The 26,032-nt window shown below is 43.4% G+C and overlaps 1 protein-coding gene across 2 annotated transcripts; it reads right to left on the reverse strand.

Moving 5' to 3' along the window:
* Positions 1-1,234: 1,234 nt before the first annotated feature.
* On the reverse strand, positions 1,235-25,845 carry zdhhc5a (zDHHC palmitoyltransferase 5a; the record flags this gene model as incomplete). 2 transcript variants are annotated; one of them, XM_084075372.1, is made up of 11 exons in its annotated part: positions 1,235-3,226; positions 4,565-5,700; positions 10,186-10,295; positions 10,874-10,982; positions 11,513-11,639; positions 11,960-12,051; positions 15,519-15,621; positions 16,454-16,626; positions 17,063-17,211; positions 18,198-18,319; positions 25,676-25,845. In XM_084075372.1, 11 exons carry the CDS (start codon positions 25,843-25,845, stop codon positions 2,983-2,985), a joined length of 2,535 nt encoding a protein of 844 aa, XP_083931498.1. In that variant the 3' UTR covers positions 1,235-2,982. The 2 variants fall into 2 exon arrangements, with proteins under 2 accessions (XP_083931498.1, XP_083931497.1); XM_084075371.1 differs by having other exon boundaries at positions 17,063-17,220.
* Positions 25,846-26,032: the final 187 nt, after the last annotated feature.

Raw genomic sequence — 26,032 nt, forward strand, 5'->3', positions numbered from 1 at the left:
TCTATTTCTCATTAAATGTTTAGTCATTTTAATTTAATTTAAACCAAAACACTTTCATATCAGGCTCCCCAGGACAGTGGTCTGTGAGCTTGTACACCTGTTATTTTTTAACAGTTTCGAAAAATCTTGAAAGTGTTTGGAAACACAAATCTTCTATTCTGGGGGTCCCTGGCACAAAGTATTTTCAGATAGGGGTCCGTGGCCAAATACATAACATTTTTGGGGTCCTTGACTTGAAAAAGTTTGAGGAAATGGCCTAAGTACCTCACTAATAGTTTGATTACCCCCCTGGCTTAGATGACCACATTAGTCCATTCCCAGCACTGAAGTAGTAAACAAAACATAGGTTTGAAAGGTAAAGGAAGACCTGATGTATAACATCATCTCATAACATCTCATACGTTTTTTCAACCTTTTATTTCAAATGCATGAGGCTGTCGGGCAGAAACCTTGTAGCCTACTTATATTTTGTACTTTGTCATATGACAGTGGCACGCCAAAGTAGGGGAAATAGCCAATCTACAAATCTAAAAGAGGGACGCAAGGTTGAAAGTTGTTAAGTGTGTCTGTTTTATAACCAATGAAAAGTATTAACGAGCTTGTGACTAAATAAATAACTACATAGGATCCATTGGAACACAGGTTAATTTTTCCATTTGCTGAAAAGTAACAACTATGAACATACTGTACAAGGTTTCTACCCAACAGCTACGATATGCTTTGCTCAAACAAAGGACATTGCATTTTCATCACTAGTTCTCATTGGCTGAACATAATTATTTCGGGACTAGGCTGCAGCATCCGTCAACCACAAATGAACGAGTGGGGGCGCAGGTATGTTTCGTTACGATCCTGAATTTAACACCACCGATCCCTTGGGAGCAATATTAAAAACTCTTCATTTATCAACAGCTATTTTCTTTTTTATATAAATTCATATAAAACAATTTCAAATTAAATTAATGAAATAAAAAAGACAACAAATTTCTTTGATTTCCAAGGCAATTGCTCTAAGGTTTTTTGTTAGTTTTTTTTCTCCTAGAAAAGGCTGCCCCGTCTTAAAGACCCCAACAACAAATATTAAACACCGTTTCCTTGTTCACTTTAGTATCCTTATCTCCGATTGGTCGAAAGACAGCTGACAGCATGGTCCACAGCCAATCCCAGTGGCCCATTAGTGGCTAGTAGTACTAGTGCATGCTGCATGAGTCTATAACAAATGCCACTGCGTTTGTTTTTGTTTTGTTTTTTTCTTCAGGAAATCCACATTTAAATCACATAATTCTGTACAAACACGGATTCATATACACACCTAGGAATAAATCAATTGAATGAAACAAGGGGATTCAGCGGTTCTTTTCTTTTTTTCCAGCATCACCTTTTTCTTCCCTCTGATGAAAAGGCAATAAGCTCCTCCACGATCAATAGGTTCACAAACACAGCTCCCTCCTGCAATCACCAGAACGTTAAGAGTCTCGTCTCTCGTGGTGCATGGTTGGCTGGGAGGTGTGTGTGTGTGTGTGTGTGTGTGTGTGTTTGGGGGGGGACAAAAAAGCACTGTGGTTGCTTGGTTACCAAACTGCCAGGGTTTTGTTTCTTTGCGGTGTAGTTCCTTGATTGTACAGGAAATACTTGAGCGTCCCCAGAAGGAAGGAAAGTGTGATGGAGGTCCCCAGAAGGATAAGAGTGAAGGCAAAGTGTGTGAGAGGAAGAAAGAGGGATAATGCCTGGGTTTTCATTTAGGCCCCATGCATGCACCACAGAACAACACTTTTTTAATTGGTTAAATAAGGTTTCTTCTAGGCCCCCCCGTCTAGGCAAAATGAAAATTTGACGATTCTCTGTTTTGGTGGAGGCTTTTAGAAAGGGCCGATAGAGCACAAGTATTTTCACTATGGCTGACAGCGGAGGGGAACATGCCCCTTTCGTGGTGTTAAGGGCCACACCCTGAGCCCCACACAGAATAAAATCCTAATCCTTTTTTTTTTAAATCCCTTAAGCTACATCAGGTCTGGACACCCAGGCAACCCTATATACCCCCCAAGGGCCTATACCCCCCTCTCTACACCAAATCTCTTTGCCTAAAATAGCAGATTGGCTATTTTCACTTATTATTATGACATGCCTAGAATAGACAACGCGCTAGTGTTCATGTACTCTGACCGTGCAGACAGAATTGGTCCCGTTCGATGCGAGTCCGGTCCCAGGTGGGATGGGATTGCAGCGTTATATGGCTGAACTGAGACCAGTCTCTCAACGTGGAATGAAATGGTTTCGCGGTGCCGTCCACTTAGCAGCCCGGTCCAGGCTTCAACTCAGTCCTAGTCCACGTCAGCCGTTACCGGCAACGTTACAGTTTGTATCGGGGTTTAGTTCAAATAGGCTCTATGCACAGCAGCCATATTGGAAAGAAATTGGGCCTCTTCTTACTTCCTTCACAGGTGTTACCAATGATACTAATGAAGGCTCTGTTCCATTTTGGTCAGGTAGCTGATATCGTGCATGATGCCTCACTAGAAACACTCCATTTTGGTTCCCAGATGGCCCCTTATGGTGGGTCTGTTTTGGTTCCATTTGTACACTCTCAGACTTATGGGGGTCCTTGAAAATAAGACAACCACTATGCCACACTAAATGGAACAGAGCCTTAATTAGTTGTTAATTATCATTGGTAACACCTGTGAAGGAAGTAAGGAAGGGGCCCAATTCATTCCCAATATGGCTGCTGTGCATAGAGCCTATTAGCTCCAGAAAGTAAAAAAAAATGAAAATACAAAAAAAATAGCTCCACTCGTTCGCTATTCCCTCTCTTTCTCTGCCTCTGGGACACTGGTCTGCAGTATGAACATACAAAAAGACCCAAAAGAACGCCCAAAACGTCCCCTTCTTTCGCTCCGAATGTCACAAAAACAGGAGGTATCTTTCAGTCCGATCCATTCCTGTCATTTTTGTTGGGGGGGGGGGTGTCCGTCTGTCCCGAGGTCAGACCGAAATCTCATACGTGGTTCCCCCGACTCCCGTCACCTTCTTCACTCCGCCTCCTTGCGGCTTGTGGGCGGGGCTCGGCGCGGACCCGCCGGCACTGGGATAGGCTGCTCCGGGACGCGTGGACAAGCCGACGAGTGGGTGGGAGGGCGAGGAAGGGGCGGAGCAGGGAGCGGAGGCAGAAGAGAGGGCCTGGCCACCGTTGGGGCGACTCAGAGGTTTCATCTGGATGGGCTCATCCCTGATGGAGAGAGAGAGAGAGAGAGAGAGAGAGAGAGAGAGAGAGAGAGAGAGGAGATAGATAACAGCAGCATCAGTACCGGGTTTACAGCGAGTATTTAGTTCATATCTTTAATCACTTCAACCCTCCATTCTTAGTTAAAAAAAAAGGACTTGAGTTACAACTGTACAGTACTGTACTTGAACCGCTTTTTTCCCCATCTACATCAAAAATAGCCCACAGAGCTTGTAGATCTACTATTTTTGCCCCCAGAACGGGCATGCTGAGGTTCAAGTGGTTAATGAGATGTTCTTGACAAAACAAACAAGGTAAATGCATTTGATATAACTGGTGTGAGAACTCTACTGGGCCTGAATAGGCTCTGTGTATAAGTGTGGTCCCGGGTTTCCAGAAGGTTGATTGGCTCAGCAGCAGATTTGAACTGGAAAGCACATATGAAGGTGTCATATGTGCTTCTGTTTCAAATCTGCTGCTGAGCCAATCAAACGAAAGCTATGGGACACTGAAATAGGTATGCCACCTTCTGGAAACCTACAGTTATGCACAGAGCCTATTCTGCGACCACAGGAGCGGAGAGGAAACAACGCAATAGGCTCTATGCACAGCAGCCATATTATCACTTCCTTCACAGGTGTTACCAATGATACTAATGAAGGCTCTGTTCCATTTAGTGTAGCACAGTGGTTTCCACGACCCCATAACTCTGAGAGTGTACAAATGGAACCAAATGGACCCTTACGGGTCCATTTTGGTTCCATTTGTACACTCTCAGAGTTACACACCCGCAAGGGGCCATTTGGAAGCCCATGAGGGTCCCTGGACCCCAACTTTAGACCAACTGGTGTAGCAGAGTGTCTCCAGTGAGCCAACATGCACAACATCAGCACTCTGACTCTGTTTGACCAGAATGGAACAGAGCCATCATTAGTATCATTGGTAACACCTGTGAATTTCTTCATAATATGGCTGCTGTGCATAGAGCCTATTGACAAACGACACGACATACCAGGATGTCCCGGGACCGAAAACCAGGACCGAAAACACACAGCACAGCGGGGGAGGGGCGTTGACGAGACGGAGGACTAACACCACGAACGAGCGAAACACAAGCAAGAGAGGAAAAAAAGGAGGAACTCACAGGCTACCTGGCAGGAGGAGAAGAGGATGAAGAAAAGAAGGGAAGAAGAAGAAGTGGAGGAGGAGCAGCAGTCATTTTAGGTAGTTCAGGTTGTCAGACAGGCAGGCAGGAGGGGTGGGGGGGGGGCGGGGCTTAGTGGCGGCAGGAGAGAGAAAAGAGTAGCCGATCGTCCCCGCAACCGGCGGGGCGCTTATACTCACTTCGGCGCTTGTATCCCTCCGCCCATCCCTCCTCCTCCTCCTGCCCCCGCGGCGTTGGCGCTGGCCGAGGCCGAGGCCTTTCGGACCAGCCGGTACTGCATCTCGGCGGCCGCCGCGCTCGAGTACGACAGCGACTTGCCCAGGGGCGGGGCGTGGGGCGCGCGGGGCGGGTGGGTGGTGTTGGTGGAGGAGGAGGACGGCGGCGGCAGCAGCGGGGTGTCGGTGGAGCGCGTGCGGTAGGGGTAGTGGTGAGGGGCGTGCGGCGCCGAGAAGCGCGGGGGGCGGGAGGAGGTGGCAGAGGAGGAGGTGGAGTGGTGGTGGTGGTGGGAGGAGGAGGAGGACGAGGAGTGGTGGTGGTGGTGGTGGTGGCCCGGCGGCGCCGTGGCGGACGAGGAGGAGGGCGGGGCGGCGTGCGGCTCGCTGAGCAGCCGCTCCCGCTCGGGGGGCGGCGGGGGCGGGGGCGAGGAGGAGGAGGCGGTGGAGGAGGCGGAGCGGTGGAGGTAGGGCGGGTGGTGCGGGAGGTGGCCGGCGGTGCGGTGGTGATGGTGGTGGTGGTGGTGGTGGTGCGGAGACTGCGAGGACGACGAGGACAGGAGGGCGTCGGCCTCGCGCTGCTGGGCCGACAGGAAGGGCGAGCTGTAGCCCGCCGGCGTGCGCGGCCTCCCGGGGGGCGGGGAGAGCTCCATGGCCGCCGCCACCGACGGGTCGAAGTCGCCGCCGCCTCCGCCCGCCAGCAGGCTGTCGTACGACAGGCTGTTGCGCGACGGGTGGTGGGACGGCGTCTGATTGGCCAGGCTCTTGTAGCTGGCCGAGGTGGCCTCGGAGGCGGGGCCGGCGCCGCCGCCGCCCGCCGCCGTGTGGGCGGAGCTGGACGAGCGCGAGGCCCCTCCCCCCGATAGGACGGCCGGGTCGGAGAAGGAGGGGTAGGACCGCCCGCCCAGGGAGTAGCCGGGAATGCCTACTCCTCCTCCTCCTCCTCCCCCTTCCCTCCTGTCCACGGCTCCTCCTCCTCTCTCGGAGGGAGTGTCACGGCCGTCCAGGCTGGGCTGCGAGCGGAAGCCCGGCTGCTGGCCCGCCTGGATGAGAGAGGAGGAGGAGGACTCCCTGGCACTGCCCACACTCTCCCCCCGACTCAACTAGAGAGAGAGAGACAGAGAGAGAGAGAGAGAGAGAGAGAGAGAGAGAGAGAAAGAAAATAGTGAGTAGGGAGTGGAAAGGCAAAGAGAAAGCAGAGAGAGGGATATTTAGGTTAAAAGTTAAGTGTGTGTTCTTCCATAATGACAAAACAGCTGGCATCACATAGCATCCACCTGTTATGACACCATATTCTTACACATGAACCCCCTCTAGTGGTGAAATACTGACAAAGCATCTGCTGACTTAGGTGATTCAATCACTCAAGTCTAACACTTAATGTTTAATAAAGTTCAGTCAGGAAACGCCACTTGTCTCCGTGTAACAGAGAGGACCTCTGTTACAAATGTGGCACATATGATAACCCAGAGTTTAGTAATTTGCACAGCATATTGGCACTTTAGTAATTTGCACAGCGTATTTTGCACAGTCATTATTTTATTGTTGAATACATTTGATTGTTTCCTGTTTGACTGAGATGGCCACTCAGCCAACGAGTTCCACCTGGGGAGACTAAAGTGTGACAATCATGATGGGCAGGTGTAATGTGTGTAATAAGTGCAATAGAGACTAGGTGCAATATGGTTGAGGTGCAATGTAAGTTTTATTGTTGAGGTCTGATTGAATGCCTAACAATTGCCTGTGTGTTTCAGCAAGATTGGGCTGGACCATATTAGGATAGCTGGGGGGGTTATGCTGGTGTGAGTGGGAAATGATGTTGTAGTGTGAAGAAGGAATTATTGAATAACCTGTGTAGTTAATGAGACTTGTAATACTTGTGTTTAAGGCTATTCATATTCATGTATTTATTGTATGTTTAGTTAGGTATTTATTATATGTTTTAGAAACACCCCTATGACTGGTGCAGTAAAATGGTATAGTCCAGATTCATTAGCTCCAGCTGGCTATAAAAGGCTGCTGCCATTCCACTAGAGAAGAGATGAGGGTGAGAAGCCAAATGCTACCAGGTCTGGGTGTTTTCTCCTAAATGTCTGTCATGCTTTGTGAATAAATACACCTACGGGTTAAACCGTACTCCAGGCCTCTGTACTGATTCCAACCGCTAAGACGGTCCTCTTCACACTCCGTTTACCTGTTTAACTGTATGTCAGTTAAAACAGGTTTGTTTGTTTTCTTGTTTTTAAGTGAGAACCTCCACCATCCGGAGAGAAATGCCCATCCCCATTAAGTGTGTATAGATGTAACAAGAGGAGAGTGGAGAGATGGACTGCTGTTATGCAACATTTAACAAGCATGTCATCCGTAATAAGCTGCGGCCAGCTCTCAGTTCACACTTGAACCTGACAGAGTCACGCTAGTTGTGTGGCCGCTACAAAAAAATGAGAACCTGAGGTGTAGCATACTGTGCCAGGGACAGTAACCAAATGTTCTATCAAAGCAGCAACTAGGCAGAAATATTAAATCTAAGCCAAAATGTTTACATTACAGGCACATTCAAATGTTGCCACAAGTCTGCTGATACTGTGATGTCATTATCTAAGCTGTGTCATTTAGTGTTTTGGAATTGTTATCATCTATGTGGCACTTGCGCTGACACATACAGAACCAAGACTGTGGCATTGCCTCTTTAAAATGTTCACCCATTCCTCCTGTCACTCAGAACCAAATTCTAAAGTGATAGGACTAATGTTTTTTGAGAAATCAAGGTCAGAGTCGGACATGGTACTCAAAAAGAAAACCTGTGTTGGTCACAACACGCGATTCTATCTTTCTCTCTCTCCCCTCTCTCGCCTTTCAGAGCTGTCCTGATTAGTTAGTGACATCAGGACCCAGTGATATTTTTGAAAGGCTGGTTGAGGGCCCTGGAGCAGTCTCAGAGCATTTCATTTATCATTACCTGCAAGAATGTAATAATATTTTATTAAATAAACAGGTCATCTAGTTTTGCTTACAGACTAACATTCAAAACCTCAAATAAACTGCAAGAAAAGACAAAGAAAAAAGCCAAGAGGACTAATTTTCAGCTACAGTGACACTTTCTTCAACAGCCAAGGCAGAAGCTGTATGAGTACATCTTAACACCATCTACGGTACCATGTACCTCAGTGAGGCACTGTCTTCACATACTGTACTGCATGTTCAAAATTGATTCAAAAATATTAAAAAAACAGACAGACATGAAAGGGCAAATCACAAAGGAGTGACTCCAAGCTAAATGTGAACACAAGGAGAAGAGGGCACTGGAGTTTGTTAACCACTTAAGCACTATTGTATAATGTATTTGTCATGAAAGGGTGTCGCGTGATGAACATAATGAACAAGCTCACAAGGCAGTGCTTGTAGATCTGCTATTTTTGCTATTCTAAGTTTTGAAAGTTTGTGAGACCTTGTGAAAATGTTCATCTATAATTGCAAGCCCAAAATACGGACGCCAGGATGAAAGTGGTTAAAAAACAAAAGGAGAAAGTGTGACTGACACAGGGTGGGACAACAGATGCTAAGACCTGGGAAGCTAAACAAATCATAGGCTACAAAGAGTGTATAAAACATTAGCACCATGGAGATGGTGCCATTTGTAACTGGCTAAGTTGCATTTATTTCTATATAGTAACATTAATTCTGCACAGAAAGGCAATTCAATACTAAGAGGACAGGCTAATATTTTGTACACTAAGTGGTTATCTGAATACAGTTTGAATGTTTGAATTTGGGTGTGCTTGATTCATCTTAGTTGCCAGATTACAGGGATTTGATCCAAGCATCACAAATTGTAAGATGTAATGTTCATTGAATTATTCAAATGAAAATAATTATAATTACAGTCATACCCACCCCCTTTTTCTTTTGTAAAATATGTTTATAACAGTCACATCTTTACTAGCAATTAAAATAATACTACTACCAATGATCATTTCTGTATCAGCTACTATGTGCAAAGAAAAATGTTTTCTGCATGCCAGAAATGGTTTATATAGCAATATTGTAGTGAGACGTACTAAGTCTTGGATTATACAGCACGAGTAGTATGAAACTTTGCTATGTACAAAAGTGACATTCATGATGTTACGAATGATCTCTGGTCAACTTTATTGTATCTGAAACAGATCTCGTCTTTAGTTGGGATTTGTTCTCATGAAGGCATGAAAGAAAGTAAAAAAAAAGAAGACATAAGTAAATGAGTAAATGATTAAAAATATTTTAAATGTAAACAATTAAAAATATCACAAATGTTTGGGCAAGTTAAGACAAATCAAGTGCTACTCTTGCATTTCAAAGTATTCAAATGCATTCCAATAAAGTTTCCTACCTGGGTTCATACTATACTACTATACAATCCTGAGTGCTAATGGTTCCATTTGTACACTCTCAGAGTTAAATTCACACCCAGGATTTTACTGTGCACAAAAAAGGAAAGGTTGACAGACAGGACTAGAAGCTTTCAGAACATGCACTTACTGATACTGATCGACAGAAAGCCACTGAGAAACCAAATCAAGACAGACGACAGGAAATCAAAACAACAGAACAGAACAGAAACAGAAGATGTGTTAGCCATCAGTTTGTAATGAAAAATCAAATGAAACAAGCTGAGTCATGGGCAAACATCTCACATGCAAGGACATGGCGTGCTCTCTCAAGGTCCTTATACACCGGGAGTGTCACAGATAAACAATCAAAAAATGCAATGCATCATGAATATTTCATATCTAACTATTAATTTGGTGTGCCGGTCGGAATATAATTATGTCGCTTCATGGCCAGGTTAAAATCACGTTCTGAGTGGATGTTCCCATGTCAACACAGCTTTTTAACTAAATAAATGCACCCCACTGTGTAAGGACCTTCACTCATACACAGTTTACAGATACATCAAAACAAGTGATTTGAGAACGTTTGTATGCTACGTTTGAGTGCCTAGAATCAGTTAGTCTCTCGCTTGAAAACAAGTTAAAAAGGTCAACAGATGATTAAGTGATAACAAGTTATCCCTGCATTTGGGTAAATCTGAATGTAGCATTTTTGCTTCAAGGCACAATTTAAGGGAGTTGTCCAACTTTTCAGTCGGATGTAAAGGAGTTCAACTCCAGGAGAAAACTTCAGTTACTTATCTAGGCTGCATATTAGATCAGAGTATGACTAGTGAGTCGATGGCTCTCTGAGTCATTGGCAAGATCCCTGCAAGGATTAAGTTCTTAGCTAGGAGAGCCAAATTCCTAGATAAAAACCACCATGAGGACACTGGCCTCAGCATTAATTCAATGCAATTTTGACTACACCTGCCTAACTTGGTATAGTTGCATATAATTTTTTTTTTAAAGTGCTTGTAGATCGGCTATTTTTGATCATTGTTTCCCCTTTCTACACATCTATATGCCCAAAATATGGAACAATAACGGACATTGGTGTAAAACTGTCCATCTTGTGTGCGTGTGTGGATGCGTGTGTGGATGCGTGTGCGTGTGCGTGTGCGTGTGCGTGTGCGTGTGTGTGTGTGTGTGTGTGTGTGTGTGTGTGTACATGGCTACCTGGTTGGCATAGGCATGCGTGAGCGCCGTGTGGTTCTTGCCAGGACTGTAGGTGGGTCTGTACTTGTACATTGTGGGGGTTGGCGGGGCTTTGTTCAGCAGACTGCTCTCTGTAAGACAGCACAGGGGAGGAAAAGACAGAGAATATAACATGAAAAGAACAATGGAAATTGTGTCTACTTGAAAACTTAAGCCCTATTTAAACATTTTCGCCTATAAAAGACATGCCCAAATAAAACAGGGTTTTAAAGTGGTCAAGTTATCATGTAGATCCGGGATCCACATGGGAAAGGCGCGGCTCCAATGTGGATGTTGGATTTCATGTGACCAGCCTGTGATATCGGTCATTTATGACATCAGTCATACATGTCTGATGTATGACCCCATATTTGGGCCAGGTTTCAGCCTGATCACAGCCTCATTGACTACCATTATGAAAATTAAGTTCAATATTATTTATAAAGCAATAGTGGAGGTACTTCTGTGACCTACTGGCAGTGTGCACAAGACATTCGGTGCTGATCAGTCCAGCAGTTTGAGAGATTAGCTCTGGACATAAAGACACACCGACCCGCTAATAGACGGCTAGGCTCCTGCAGAGTCACACCACCATAAAAAGGGTGGTACTGTAGACCAGTTTACTGAGTTAGAGCTGTGTTAATCAGATTGCTATTGAAGTGTAACTAACCCTCTGTGTTGCCTCTGGACAGTCCAGGGTAGCGCAGCTCTGGCTTAGGAGGAGGAGGAGGCTCTGCGTCACATGACTGACTCTCCATCATCTCCAGACTGGACTTGGACTGCAAAGGAAGGGGAAAGAGAGAGACCATCACATTAACACTGGCATGGAAAAGTGACTCTAAGTACTAACAAAATAACCACAGGGTAGGGCAGGACAATATATACATTTTACTGTATATCGGTAATATTGTGACATGATATGGTCTAGGATTTTAGATTGTGTGATATGTTGTGAGTGTTCATTACTTAAGCCTTACTTAATAACCTTACTTAATAAGACTTTTTTTTAAATCAAAGAATGTGAAAATAGCCAATTTACAAGCTTCCAACCCATCACGTCGTGACGCGGTTTGAGCTTGTGTATCGGCTATTTTCACTATCATTGAACATTTTTGAAAAAATGTATATAATAATTTTAATATCGTCACAATACGATATATCGAGGTATTTCGCCAAAAATATAATTATTTGATTTTGTCCATAACGCCCAGCACTACCACAGGCCTTGTTGCTTTTCTGTGAATCAGTGATGTCTATGGTTGTTGATTCAGCAGAAAGAGAATCCCAGCGTTTCCAGCTGAAGGCTCACCCTGTGCAGCTCTCCCTGGATACCGTTGTCCAGGATCTTAGCAGCCAGCTGGGCCTCTGTGAGTTGGGGCCGTAGAAAAGGTGGCTGCACGCACACGCTCTGAGCAGCCTTCTTCCTGCCTAGATACCTGGAGAAGACAGACAGGCAGATTAGTAGACAGACAGACTTTTTATTGATCCCAAGGGGAATTCAGTTGTCAGAGCAGAACCGCAGCAAGGATGAAACAAAGATACCGGTAAGTAGAGAACAAGGACAGAATAAGTAGTAAAAATAGCTTCACGTTCACAATATAATATGTTGTTAATTGGGCCCAAAAGGGGACAATGCATCATCAATAGGGGACAACATGAAGGGGACGGTTTGGTTTATTGGAGAAAAGTATAAATAATAATAATAAGATAGAAGATGTCTAGATAGAGAGAGTGGGTGTAAAACAGACTAGTATACCTGGGTGCTTGTGAGCTGCACAGGACATGGGAGACATTCTTCCAACAACCGTTGGTGAAGGGATTGACACCTCCTCTGAACTTCCCTGTCACCTGAGCACAGAGAGAGAGCGAGAGAGAGAGGAGAGAGAGAGAGTAGAAAGAAAGAGAGAGAGTTACAATCTTATTTCTTGAGGGGCTCACGCAGACACCAAAATTACATTAACATAAACTCAATTTGTAACAGCATTTTTCATAGACTTGTGCCTGGGAGAATTGTGCAGCAGTGTCACCGGACATACTGTACAGGCTGTAGAGAGCAGACAGGCTCAAAAAGTACTCACCAAGATTAATCAAAGAACAGGTTCATTTTTTGCCAGTTTCAGATAGGAGCTGTAATTCAGCCTCACTCTGATTACGCCTGTGGCCTACTGGTTGTTCATGGTGCAATGGTATCACAAAGTACCTTAGAAGTAGGCTCTAGGCTTCTTAGAAATACATCAATAAGGATTATTCAGAATAGGCTCTATTCACAGCAGCCATATTATGAAGAAATTCACAGGTGTTACCAATGATACTATTACTAATGAAGGCTCTGTTCCATTCATGGTCAAACAGAGTCAGGGTGCTGATGTTGTGCATGTTGGCTCACTGGAAACACTCTGCTACACCAGTGGGTCTAAAGTTGGGGTCCAGGGACCCTCATGGGCTTCCAAATGGCCCCTTACGGGTGTGTAACTCTGAGAGTGTACAAATGGAACCAAATGGTTCCATTTGTACACTCTCAGAGTTATGGGGGTCATGGAAACCACTGTGCTACACTAAATGGAACAGAGCCTTCATTAGTATCATTGGTAACACCTGTGAAGGAAGTGATAATATGGCTGCTGTGCATAGAGCCTATTTCCCCATGAGAACTCAACTATGCATTGGGCGGTTGATAGCAGACGATCAAGTCTCTGAGATTGAGTTGTACATTGAACATACAGTAACATTGTTCATGGCATGCTGTTGTCCCTAAATACCTAATGAAATACTATAACCACATGAGGGATGTTCACAGATATTCCACTTAAGGGCCACTACACGGAAGAGTAACCGAGGCAGAAGCAATACTGTGGAGCAGGTTGCCAGAAAATCTTGAGACAATCTGTTGTTTGGGAGGTTTGAAGCTGGTGCTTTAAAAAAAGGCTTATAGGTCAATTATAGAAGGATGCCACGTCTGTTGTATTGTTTTAGTGTAGGATTGATGTATTTTTTGATGATGTACAGAACCACAATTTAATACACTCAGTGGCTGTGTACGTAGGCAGAGGTGATTATTAGATCTGCTGTCCTGCCCGTTCCCTAACGGACCACATTGGAAATGCATTAGCCTTTGGGCTTTATTATGTTATCCTGACGTTTTTGTTTAGTTTTGAATGATGGTGCTGTTTTGGCTTTCAGAGCAGAGCTGTATATTTAAATTGTCTAATATAATCAATCCTCAAATCAATCAGCCGCACAGGGACCCAAAAAATGATTACAACTCAAATTACAACATATTAATCCCCTTTCCCGTTCGCATGTAAAGCCAGTGATCTACTGGTAGTTTTCATTTTGGCATAAGTATATTTCATACTGCCAATCTCACAGCTCCTTAACTCATTCAGTGCCAAAAATATTTCTGGCTATATCACCCCTGTGCCAAGGCCAAAAATACATTGTAAAAAAAACCTTTTTCAGTAAGAAGTAAAACAAGAAGTGAATGGAGCAGCAAATCTTCAAAACATCATATCTTGGGTTCTGAACCTTTAAAAAAAAAAAAAAAAAATCAAGGTTTTCTTTTATTTATTTATTTTTATGACGTCGGCGATGTCATTGGCGCTCTGGGCTTATGAAAAACGTGACATCGGCGACGTCAATGGCACTGAATGAGTTAGTAGACTTCTGAGCTGACCAGGAGGCAGAGTTATCTAGTCTGAATCAAATTTGAGATATTTTCAAGCGCACAGTAATCAAAAGGGAATGTGCCATTTTTTCAGCCCTCAAATCCAAGCACTTCAAAGACCTTCAAAAAGGAGGCCTTCCACTTTTCAATATCGTTTTAGAAGTAGACTCGAGAGGACAGAAAAATAAGCGTGATTACTCCCCCATTACTGTTCATATTCATTGAGAAGACACACGCAGGATTTTAGCCAGCAATTTAGTCGTTAAACAATCATTTCCTTCCCACACATTTCTGACTGCTGCCACTGTACCCTGCTTATGTTCAGAATAAAACAGCATAAAAGCAAATAAGTATAGCTTTCTATTTGAGAACACTTGTTTTTGATTTAATTGTAACACTACTGTTATCTTCACTATTTATTATTATTCCCCCCGTTCTTCTAACACTACTAACACTATCAACGCTCTTAACACAACTAATACTTTAACACTATGAACACTTTTAACACTAATACTTCAACACTATCAACACAGTAATACTACTTAACACTACCAACATTCTAACTACTGCATTACTGGCTACCAACATAGCAAGCCCACATTATTTCTTCAGGAACAGTGTTTTCTTTTTTTTTTATTCTAAATGTTTGACAGCGCTACCGACTGCGCCACCGTGCCCCCAGGAACAGTATTTTCTAGTTTGGTTTAAAGCAACACTATGTAATTTGGGGTATCAGTGGCAACTTTGGACACAAATAACATGGCAGCCAACGTCTTTGACTTCATTACCCAAGAGTTGGCCAGTCTTCGCTTTGACTGGCAGTTCTTCCACGGTGCCTGGGCAAATGCCAGGATGAAACTCATTGTCTCCCCTATAGACGGATTTCCGCGCGACGTCATCACAGAGCAGAATGCGCAATCTGCGCATGCCCGGGTGAAAGGCGCGTTCGAAAATACAGCCCTGAGCGGCAGTGAGCGCACTGGCCAATACAAACTAATAGGCGAGTGTGCTCCGGTGCGTAATTTCCAAACGCACCCATAGGCTTCCCCCTCCTCTGCGCGGTCATATTCCTCTCATGTTTACTAACAGGAAACCTGTCTATACATAGTAATACAGTCAAGCACCTAGCAGGGACCAACCTGAGTCTATACATTTATGGGAGGATGATTGTTATTGCTTAAATGTGTAACATTTTAATTTTGTGGGACATAATATGCTATATACAGTAGTTGTTAAAAAGCTACATAGTGCTGCTTGAAGACTTTAAAGATCTGCAGGTTCACACAAAGTAAAGAGAATAAAAAGTGTTATCATTAAACAACTTCTTCCATTTTCCACTTTCTCTCACTATTGCACCTCTGCATACTACAGGGGGGAGAGATTATAATCCTGACGCACGTGTTCAAGCCAGATGCACGGCAGTGGATTCGAACTCCTAGAGTCCGTGGTGGTGGGCAGGTACTTCACGTGTGCGCCATTCCTTTCATAATGAAACTGCATTTAATTGCAATTGTTTGCTGCATGCTTTGTCGCAACACGACAGTCGACAGCACTTCAAAGCCCAAATTCATACGTTGTGCCAGCAGAAGTGGCATCCACAGTTATGCCTCCCTCACATGTTGACAAACACAGACTCAGCATTGTAGCTTACCTGTTCATTGGTGGTTCTGCCTCTGGCCACCAGTACGATATGGAAGCCAGTAAGACCAGCCACAGGGATGAAGAACAGACCTGCTACACACATCACCGCCAGGCTGAGAGGATCGCTGTTAAAGAACATTACTAGAATATCGATCTAGAAGTAAAGCCTACCGACACATTTGCAGAGAAGAAATGTAGAAACATTGTAGACTTATGAATTAATACAATATTTAGAACTTGCTCATTACATTTTGTTATAAGTTCAATACATTTAGCTACTTTCTACTGTTTTTAGTATTATTTTCCTATTGCATATTAGTTAAGATGTTTTACTATCCCTGTGAGATTGACCCATTTCACTTAAAATATATCATTGTTTGGTATTATTTTAGTAGCTTGCCTTGCACCCATATGCTGGAAAGGCAAGTTCTGCTTGCATGGATACATTATTTTCGAGTGATATTTCTAAGCTCTAATGAAGTGTCAATCGTTTTCATCCACTTGTTGCTGAAAACGGGGGACAGAGGCTGCCTCGAGTCGTGATAGGCTCTATTCACAGCAGCCATATTGTAAGACATTCACAGGTGTTACCAATGATACTAATGAAGGCTCTGTTCCATTCTGGTCAAACGGAGTCAGGGTGCTGATATTGTGCATGTTGGCTTACTGGAAACGCTCCCAAATGGTCCTTTACGGGTGTGTAACTCTGAGAGTGTACAAATGGAACCAAATTGGTTCCATTTGTATACTCTCAGAGTTATGGGGGTCGTGGAAACCACTGTGCTACACTAAATGGAACAGAGCCTTCATTAGTATCATTGGTAACACCTGTGAATGTCTTCATAATATGGCTGCTGTGAATAGAGCCTATTAACCACTTTTCAAATTGCCGTCCATATAAAGGTGGAAAATGTCCGATTTTCCTACATATTTGAACGAGGATACGTGACGATAGCGTGGAGGCGGTCAATGTTCTGTCGGTGGTAGAGGATGAAGAGCAGGCCGAAGCCAAACACGGCCATGATGTGTGCCGTCAGCGACAGCAGGAAGAGGAAGAAATAGCGGTAATTCCTCCTGCCGATGCAGTTGTTCACCCACGGACAGTGGTGGTCAAAGTCCTAGGACACAGCAGATAGGACAATTAAAGAGTGCTATGGACAACATTCAACTACTATATACAGTATCATACTCCACTCCACATCAACAACGCTGTGTTACAAGGTTCCTTATTTCCCAGAGTCATGTCTACAAGGTAGCGCTCATGCAGTTTGCACCATTGTAACATGCCGCCTGCCTCTAAGCATCTGTTTAGCGGAAAAATAACCTTCCCCAGTGAATCTTCCCCAGTGAAAACATAAGCAACATGCACAATGGCCGCCGTGAGCTGACAGATGTAAACAAAACTACAATATTTACTCCATCGCAAAACATGACGCATTGTGAGCCTGTAGAGCTGCTATTTTCAGCCAGTGACAAGGAAGTATAGATATAAGATGCGTACGGTATTTGGGTATCTACGTATAAGTACGCGCGCGTGTGTGTGTGTGTGTGTACCTCCACACAGTTGTCACAGACAGAGCAGTGGGAGCAGCGTGGCGGCCGGTAGAAGCGGCAGGTGGAGCACCACTTCATCCTGACCTGGATCCCTCTGATCTCCACCGTCTTGTAGAGCGGAGCGCGGAAGTCATCCTCCTTGTCCTCATCTTCCTCCGCTATGCACACACACACACACACACACACACACACACACACACACACACACACACACACACACACACACACACACACACACACACACACACACACATATCAGTCACCATCACATATTTTCCCTATGTGAAAACTGACTAAAAAGGTCTTTGCTTCTAACTGTGTCTCACACAGTTAGGTTGTCTGACCACCTAGTTCCAACATCGCTGATCTTGAATGCAATGGGATTACCTTCAAGTCAAATGTCATGTGGTCTTTCCCCATGAAACAGAATATTGAGGTGGAACTTAACAAACATGGTTTCAATACACCAAAGTTCCCCACCCTTGGAGGACGGTTGCTAGCACTGCTGTAATAATGTATCTATTGACTTGAATTGGATTGTATTAGCTCATGTACAGGTATAGTCTCGCGTAGCCAGATGATCAGAGATCTAAAACTGGGTGGAACATTTAGGAGTTTCAAAAATAACTGCAGGGCACAGCAGAACCAATCCAAAGACTATAGGGCACCGTTTCATATTGGGAAGGCGATCTGATCTGTGGGCATAGGTTTGTCAGTGGGCGTTCTCGCCACTTTTCTAGCCCATCGTACATAGACACTATGCAGGATATGACTATCTACAGTACATGACATTGAGACAACAATCAATGTTTTGACATTCTTTGACATATACTGTCCTGGTGTAATAGCTGCAGTCAACCCAAGACAAATACTCGATGAAAACATCGATTTTGATTTAATGGCATCTTTTTAAAAGTATATAAATGAAAGCATTACGCACAGAAACTGGATTAATTTGACATAAGAGAACCCCTGTCCCAGATGCATACATTTATGTTGGCTTATGTGCCAATGTGGATTTGGGCTAAACTATGAGCTAATCCTCTTTTACATGATTCAGTCAATCAAATCTGCAAAATCTATACACATACACATATAATATTGCAAGTATGTAGACAGACAGACACACACACACCTCTGGGGAAGATACCCGGGTCCATGAACGTGGCCATAGAGAAGTTGGCCAAAACGAACAGGAAGATAACTCCATTGTAGATCGGCACGGCCACCGAGAAACGTTCTGAAAGCCACGGGCACCTGAGGGAGACAGGAGGGGTGAATGAGAGGGCAGGCGGGTTGAGACTGAACAATGCCTGACAATCAGGAGCGTTTCTAGAGCTCAATGGGCTAACTGTTCCTGAAATGCACCTAAGCTCTTTGGACAGACACAGAGAGAGATGGAGCGGCGGGGAGGGCGAGGGAAGACGAGATGAGATTGAACAAAACGAGAGAGGAAAAAAATGACTATGAGGAAGTTTTCTTTGTGTCTGCCCCTTTCATGTCTGCCCTCTGTTGTCCCGGCAACAACCCCTGACATCCTGTATAGGTGCGTTCACACAGGAGGCAAAGATTAAAAGAAATCTGTGCAGCCCGATTATATACGAAGTCAACGCAAGGATGTGAATTGATGCAACGCTGCATCGAGCCGCGTGAATGAGGTGAGCCGGGCGGCTCGAATACATGAAATTCGCCTCTTCCTCGTCTCTGCTCAAAGTTGAAATGTCCCAAATCGGGTGAAGTTCACTTTGTGAATGAAGTGACAAGTAAAATAATAATGAAATATCTTCGCCTTTCAGTCAATTGTTGTCCACGTTATATATGTTTTAACTTGAGGTGGGCATCAACTGTAAAGAGGTTGATGCTTTTATGCTGACCAATCAGGCCCATCAATACTGACTATTTTTGAAGGAATCCAGGAAGGGCCCTCATTTATCAACACTGTGTATTAGGAATTCTAATTTTTCTCTGGATAAATCGGGATTTAACAAGCATTGGCCTTGGCAGGTCAAAACTTCCCTTTACTTGAACCCTATATACTTCATTGACTGGTGTCCCCCAGGGCTCTATACTTGGTCCCCTCCTTTTTTCAGATTCCTCCACTCTAAAACGTATTGTCCGTTAAATGTATATATGTTCTGCACGATGACCTACAGTATATGTTTCAGTCATCCAACAACACTTTCCCAAATCACCATTCTCGTAGGGTTCAGATCAACGAGGTTCTACTGATCTAAATCAATGTTGTGGTTAACGAGAAAACCAAAAGATTATAGCAGTGTCTTCACAAACAAGGAAAAAAAAAATAATATTCCATGGTGCGTATAGTATTAAAAGCTCTCCTTTTCTACCACAAGGTGGTGTTTGTGAGCATGGTCACGGCATAGTTTTACTGATGTTACGTTTAGGAATAAGTTTAGGTTTAGGCATAGTTTTACTAAGGTTACGTTTAGGAATAAGGTTAGGTTTAGGCATAGTTTTACTGAGGTTAAGTTTAGGAATAAGGTTAGGTTTAGGCATAGTTTCACTGAGGTTAGGTTTAGGCATAGTTTTACTGAGGTTAAGTTTAGGAATAAGGTTAGGTTTAGGCATAGTTTTACTGAGATTACGTTTAGGAATACCTGGTGCCGACCCTTCCGAAGGTCACCGGATTTGACCTGGGGCGAGTGTGTTTTGGGGCGAGCACTCTTGTATTCCAATAAAGCACAACATCATCATGAATACCATAATTTGCCTTGAAATGATCGTGAAAATGGTTATGAACATTTCTGTTCATATGCAACGTTGATAAATGGGGGCCCAGGTGTTCATGCAGTAAATCTCATGTGTGAAATGTGCACGTGCTTCATGCACATGTAAGACGATATGAGTGGTGTTTTCCAGCTCATTACACCCGCACACACCCCCACTTAGCTACAGTACAGTACAGTTACGCTACCCTGCTACTACACAGCTCCTCGTTCCAAATAGAAACTCCGGCTCTGAGCTTCAAAACGAGCCCGTCGTTGCCGCCGGGTGAAAACCTTGTAAGTCCAAAGCCGTTCCGTTTTTATTATTCATTTAAATAAACTATTTAAAATAGTGAAATAGCAGAGCTACAAGATCACAACGCCTCGTGAGGCGAGGCGTTGTGAGCTTGTAGATCTGCTATTTTCACAACTTTTGTGCGCCGCTCTTTGTTAATTAACTTAATTTACAACAAAAAGGCCATTCATTTACAACAAAACATTGAAATATGGAGATAACAAGGTTTCTGCCCGACAACGCCATGAAAGTCAACAACACACACACACACACACACACACACACACACACACACACACACACACACACACACACACACGGCTATGACTAAATTGGGAGAAAATGGGCCTCAATAACTGGCCTCACATAACAGTGTTGTGCATTCTAATAAGAGCAGCTAGTGAACGCACCCTCAACCCAGGATGGATTATTACGTTGTCAATTTAATCAGCTGGTAGCAATTATGTTGTAAAGATTGTAAAGAAGGAGAAAAAAAAGAAAGAAAGATCGTCAATGTAGACTCAGCTGCTGTGTGACAGACGTAGGCATATTCATTTGAGGTTTACATTTAATTTACTACTGTTTTCTATAGCAGTGGTTCTCAACCTGTGGGTCAGGACCCCCAGGGTGGTCCCCACATGATTTTTGGGGGGTCCCCAGATGACAGTGAAGTGACAATTTAAGGACTTTTAACTCATTGAGTGCCATTCACGTGTTTCAAAAAATAGTAATATTTTAGTAATATTTGTTTTGTTCAGAACCCAAGATATCATTATCTGAAGATTTGCAGCTCCATCCACTCCTTGTTTAACTTATAACTGAAAAGGGCTGTATCTCGCTTCCTAAGCACTTTGTTTTTACTTAAAAAAATAATAATTCAGGCACTCAATGAGTTAAGACCTTTTTAATACCTCTAAAAGAAAAATACCATTACTGCATCAAAAGTACTCAAACTATACTATAGAAACTGGTCAAATATTGGCCAAATTGTCAAATAATATAAGAAAGAGGCTCACAACGAGGCGTTGTGAGCTTGTAGAGCTGCTATTTTCACAATATCTATCAGTGGAACGGAAAATGTAATGCCTCAACTCCTACATTCCAAGTGCTTATCAGGGTGGGGAAGTTCAAATATGATTATTTTGGGGGGTCACGGCCTGAAAGGGTTGAGAACCACTGTTCTAAAGCTATAGAAGCATTAACAACTTTCAAACCGGCATCCCTATTTTGGAGACCCTAACAAAATAACCCTAACAAAATAAAAGAGGGCTTAAGTGGTTACGTTTTAACCATCTTTTATTCAAATCTCATTTTCAAAATAAAACAAAGAAAAATCAACCTTCAGATGTGTGTTTACTGCACCCCTCCCAAAAGCAGAGTGTTCCAGTGTGCCTGCATGGCTGTGTGTCACAAGATGCCAGCTGGCAAGGTTGGGAATTGTAATGAGTCATTAATCCATTAAAGGGATAGTTCACCCCCAAAATGACTGTTCTTCTATCGATTAGTCACCCCATGGAGACTTGAATTCATGGATATTTTTTTGTTTTTGTCCAATTCCTGAGCCAATAATTTGATGACCGGCAGAGTCTCCTTTGTGTCTCCTACCGGAACCGCTGCCTACCGGTCCGCTGGTCATCAAATTATTGGCTTAGGAATGCGACAAAAACTAAAAGATATCCATGAATTCAAGTCTCCAAAATATTTTCAAGGGGTCAGCAGCCATATACTGTACATATCACTGATATAGGCCTATAGCAACATACGTAAAAAAAAAAAAAAAGGTTAGGATTTAGAAGACATTTGTAGAATCCCCATATATATATATATATATATATATATATATATATATATATATATATATATATATATATATATATTTATTCACAGATTTGCACACATTTTAATGATTTTTCAAAAATAGCCAAAAGTATAAGCGATTAAAATCTAAAATGACAGATTCTTTCCCGGGTCTTAATGGGTTAACAATTCATTTAATCCCCAGCACGACAGGTGAGAGAGAGAGAGAGACACCAAGGACTAGAGAGAGAGAGAATGACTAGAAAGAGAGGCCAGCAGAGTCGCTAGAGACTGGAGAATAAGGTCAGTTGGAGCGGTGGTTCTCAAGCGGTGGCTGGGGGCCCACTGGTGGGCCGTGAGGATACTGCAAGTGGGCCCCCAAATCATTGGCAAAACACAAAGATATGAATAATATCATATTAATGTAGAAAAAAAAAGAAAGAAATCATGGTATTTTTTCTTTAAAGCCTTGAAAAATGAGTTTTCATTCAAATTGCAGACCTCTTTGTTACATTGGTCTTTATACATGCTGTCTTTTCTATCTGCTCAGAAATGTAATAAAGAGATTTGCAAAAAAACAAAAAAAGGTATACAACGGAACACAATCGATCGAACGCTTTTGCGATTTTCACGTGGGCCCTGGACCGAAACGTTAGAGGGAGATGTGCTGAGGAGGACAATTAGGATGAGTAACAGACACAAGGAGGGAGAGAGAGAGAGAGAGAGAGAGAGAGAGGGAGAGAATGAGGGGGTGACAGATGCTGACCTATTTTCTTGTGTTCTCTAATCTGAGGCGCAGGCCTGACGGGCTCAACATGCTGACCACACACACACACACTCTTACATTTATTTCACTTTCTAACACGTGCATGAACTGCACCGTCGCAGGCCCACACACAACGTTCACACACACACACACACACACATACACATACACACAAACTAGGGATATGAACATTTCGTGTCACCATTATTGTGACCAAAATAATTGCGATTTACGATATTATCGCGGTATTCAAAATATGCTTAACACTCTTAAAATTCCACTTTTGTTAACCACTTGAACCCCAGCATCCATTGTCTTCTGGGGTGGAACATTTGCCAAAAATGGCCGATCTACAAGCTCACAGCGCGTTGCGAGCTTGTTATTTTTGGCAAAGAGATTTAGAGAGTGAAAAAAAGACGGTATCAAGTGTCAATGCCAGGCATGTATTCTCACATGCAGATGTAGTGCACACAGCTATGCTAGCGAAACTATTCTCTTTTGCAAACAGACATGTTCACACACCGACAGAGATGAATCGCACGCCGGTGCTCTCAATGCCTTGTAGTGATGCGCGGGTCGGGTCTTTTCATGACTCGGCCCGCCCCGCCCCGCCACGGAACCCAAGCCGCCTCAACCCGCCCCGCGAACCCATATATAAATCTATGGCTCAACCCGCCCCGCGATTCTTTTTTAATTCTGTAAAATCATGGTCAGAAAATAATCCCCAAGTGTATATTCAAACTGTTTTATTGTTATTATTCTTATTCTTATTAGGAATAAAAAACAAAACAAGAGCATGTTATTTTTTTATTATTTTTTTGCGTGTGAGAGCGCGTGACCCGCTCACCCGCAGCCCGCATAATTGCCTCCGAAATTCTGACTCGACCCACCCGCGCCGCGGGTTGACCCGCGCCGTGGGTTAACCCGCGGGTCCCGCGGGTTACGGGTCAACCCGCGCATCACTAATGCCTTGGCTTTGATCTCTCTCACTCTCTCTCTCTGACTGTGCTAAACACACACACACAGTCAAAGTAATGGTGACAATTCGGTGTGCACCAATACAACCTTCTTCATGCAGAGTACTTTACATAACATAGATTCTTTTTTTTTTGCAGTTTTTTAACCACCTAAACCCTATAAACTGAACTTTGTCGTACGTCAAAGAGCTGATCTACAAGCTTACAACGCGTCTTGCGGTTATTTTCACCCAATGTTTGCCTATTTTCGCTGAATGCATGACTATCTTTGCAGGATGTTCGTCTATTCTGACATGTCCAGAATAGGGATGCTAGGGTTCATGTGGTACAAATGTCATGTGTGCAACACTCTTTAGCCTTTTAGCTTAAACATACTGTGCAGGGTTTCCCTTGAATCATCAGAACAAACCTTTCCTAACGTCAAGTCAATCGTTAGCCAAGTCCTATTATGCGATTTGTGAAACAGTGTGAAAGGAGTATGAACTATCCGAGACCATTAGGGTTTTATGGAAAATGCTTCTAAACATATCGCTAGTTTGACCACTTCATATGCTCTGATATTAAAAAAGGAATTACGGAAAATAGCCGATTTACAAGCGTGACGCAATGAGAGCTTGTAGATCGGCTATTTTCGCCAGTTTTACAGCAGTTGTTTGATGACCACCTAACCAAAAAAACAAGGGGAACACGTTACACTGCCCTCCTGATTATGGGATTTAAACAAACCTTACAGGTTATGGGAATTATTTGACAATGAGCAAGTTAAACGCATACATCAAATGCAGAGAGAAAGTGTGGTGCCTCAGTAAACTAGGATCACGAGTACCAAGAAACTAGCATCAGTCTAAACAACATACCATCAAAATAATAATAATAATGTTATTTTGTTCATATAATATTATGAACATTGAAAGTATTGGATATCAGGTAAACAACGAACCTAGCATCTGTCCAAATAACCTGCTATCTAAATGTTAACACCGTGGTCAAGGTAAACAAGCCTAAGTTAACCCATTCAATCCGGGAACGCATACTGTCTGTGTCATTTTTGGATTTTTAGCAATGACCATTATTTTATACTTTGGCTATCCAAAAATAGCAGATATACAAGCTCATAGTGTGGCACTGAGCGCCGCGCTATGAGCTTGTAGATCTGCAATAAAAAAAAAAAAACATGAATCATGAATTTTTGCAAATCTTTGAATGGATATTTTTTAAAGCGAACATTTGAGACTCAAATCTTTGCTTCTAGGTCTTCTAACATTTTTTTTTGAAAAAAACTATGTTGCTATAATCGGTGGTTCTCAAACTTTAACAGTTAACAAAAACATGAGAACAAATCCATGCATGGCCGTCATAACTAGGTCAAGTGCTACGGGGCTACGGTGGAGTCTGAAGAGGTGAGTTTTTCAGATGACTTGGAAACACAGCTCTTCACAGATAGTTTGTACAGTGACAAGTGGCAGGATGGCCAAACAACGTGCATTCAACAAAACATTAAGTATGATAAACGTTAGCTGGACTGTTGTTCTCTGCATTGACGGACACCACCGATGCTGAGTATTTAACACTTATTTTAACCAACAAAATGTCACTTATCCTACCTTTAATGTTTTCTATTCTAATATTAATATTGTTGTTATATATTATCAATACATTCTTAACGTTTTGACAATTATTTGGGGGCCCACTTGCAATATCCTCACGGGTTGTGAATCACTGAAATAGGTCATCGTTCTGTGATTGCAATGCAGTCATGTCCTGGTGAAGCTGAAGGTGAATGACGCTTCCTCTCTGTCTAAATGCTCCTCGAAAAAGACCTCGTTTTTGCCTTTCTGTCTGCATGTGAGAGAGAGAATGTGTGTGTGTGTGTGTGTGTGTGTGTGTGTGTGTGTGTTACTATACTTGTGCGGGCCAAACGTCCCCACAAGTATAGCAGAATGTGAGAAATAGACATTGCGAGGACTATTTTCCAGGCCCTCACGAGACACAATGGTTGTTTCATCATTAAGAGATATGTGTGTGTGTGTGCGTTTCTCCCACGCTACTCACGTGAAGCAGAAGAAGAGCGTGGTGGATCCGACCAGGAAGAAGGTGGCGGCCGACACAGGGACGTAGCGCGAGGGCCTCAGGGGTCTGCTGGGAGGAGCCACCGTGTGGGGGAGTGGCGAAGAGGAAGAGGCCCCGGCTACGCCACTCTTACTGAGGCCGCTTCCCGGCATCGTTTACAGTATGTGTGTGTGTGTGTGTGTGTGTGTGTGTGTGTGTATGGGTGTGTGTACGTGTGTGGGGGGGGTGTTAAGCTAACTCGTTGAAGGGAACTGGAATAGACACACAAACAGGATATTTGTGCATTTGGGAAAATGTGCGTGCGGGACGGGGGGAGGGTCCGTTAGGACTCGTCAGAGT

Source organism: Gymnoscopelus microlampas (assembly GCF_963454915.1).
Source record: "Gymnoscopelus microlampas genome assembly, chromosome: 2".
In the NCBI taxonomy this organism is placed as follows: Eukaryota; Metazoa; Chordata; class Actinopteri; order Myctophiformes; family Myctophidae; genus Gymnoscopelus; species Gymnoscopelus microlampas.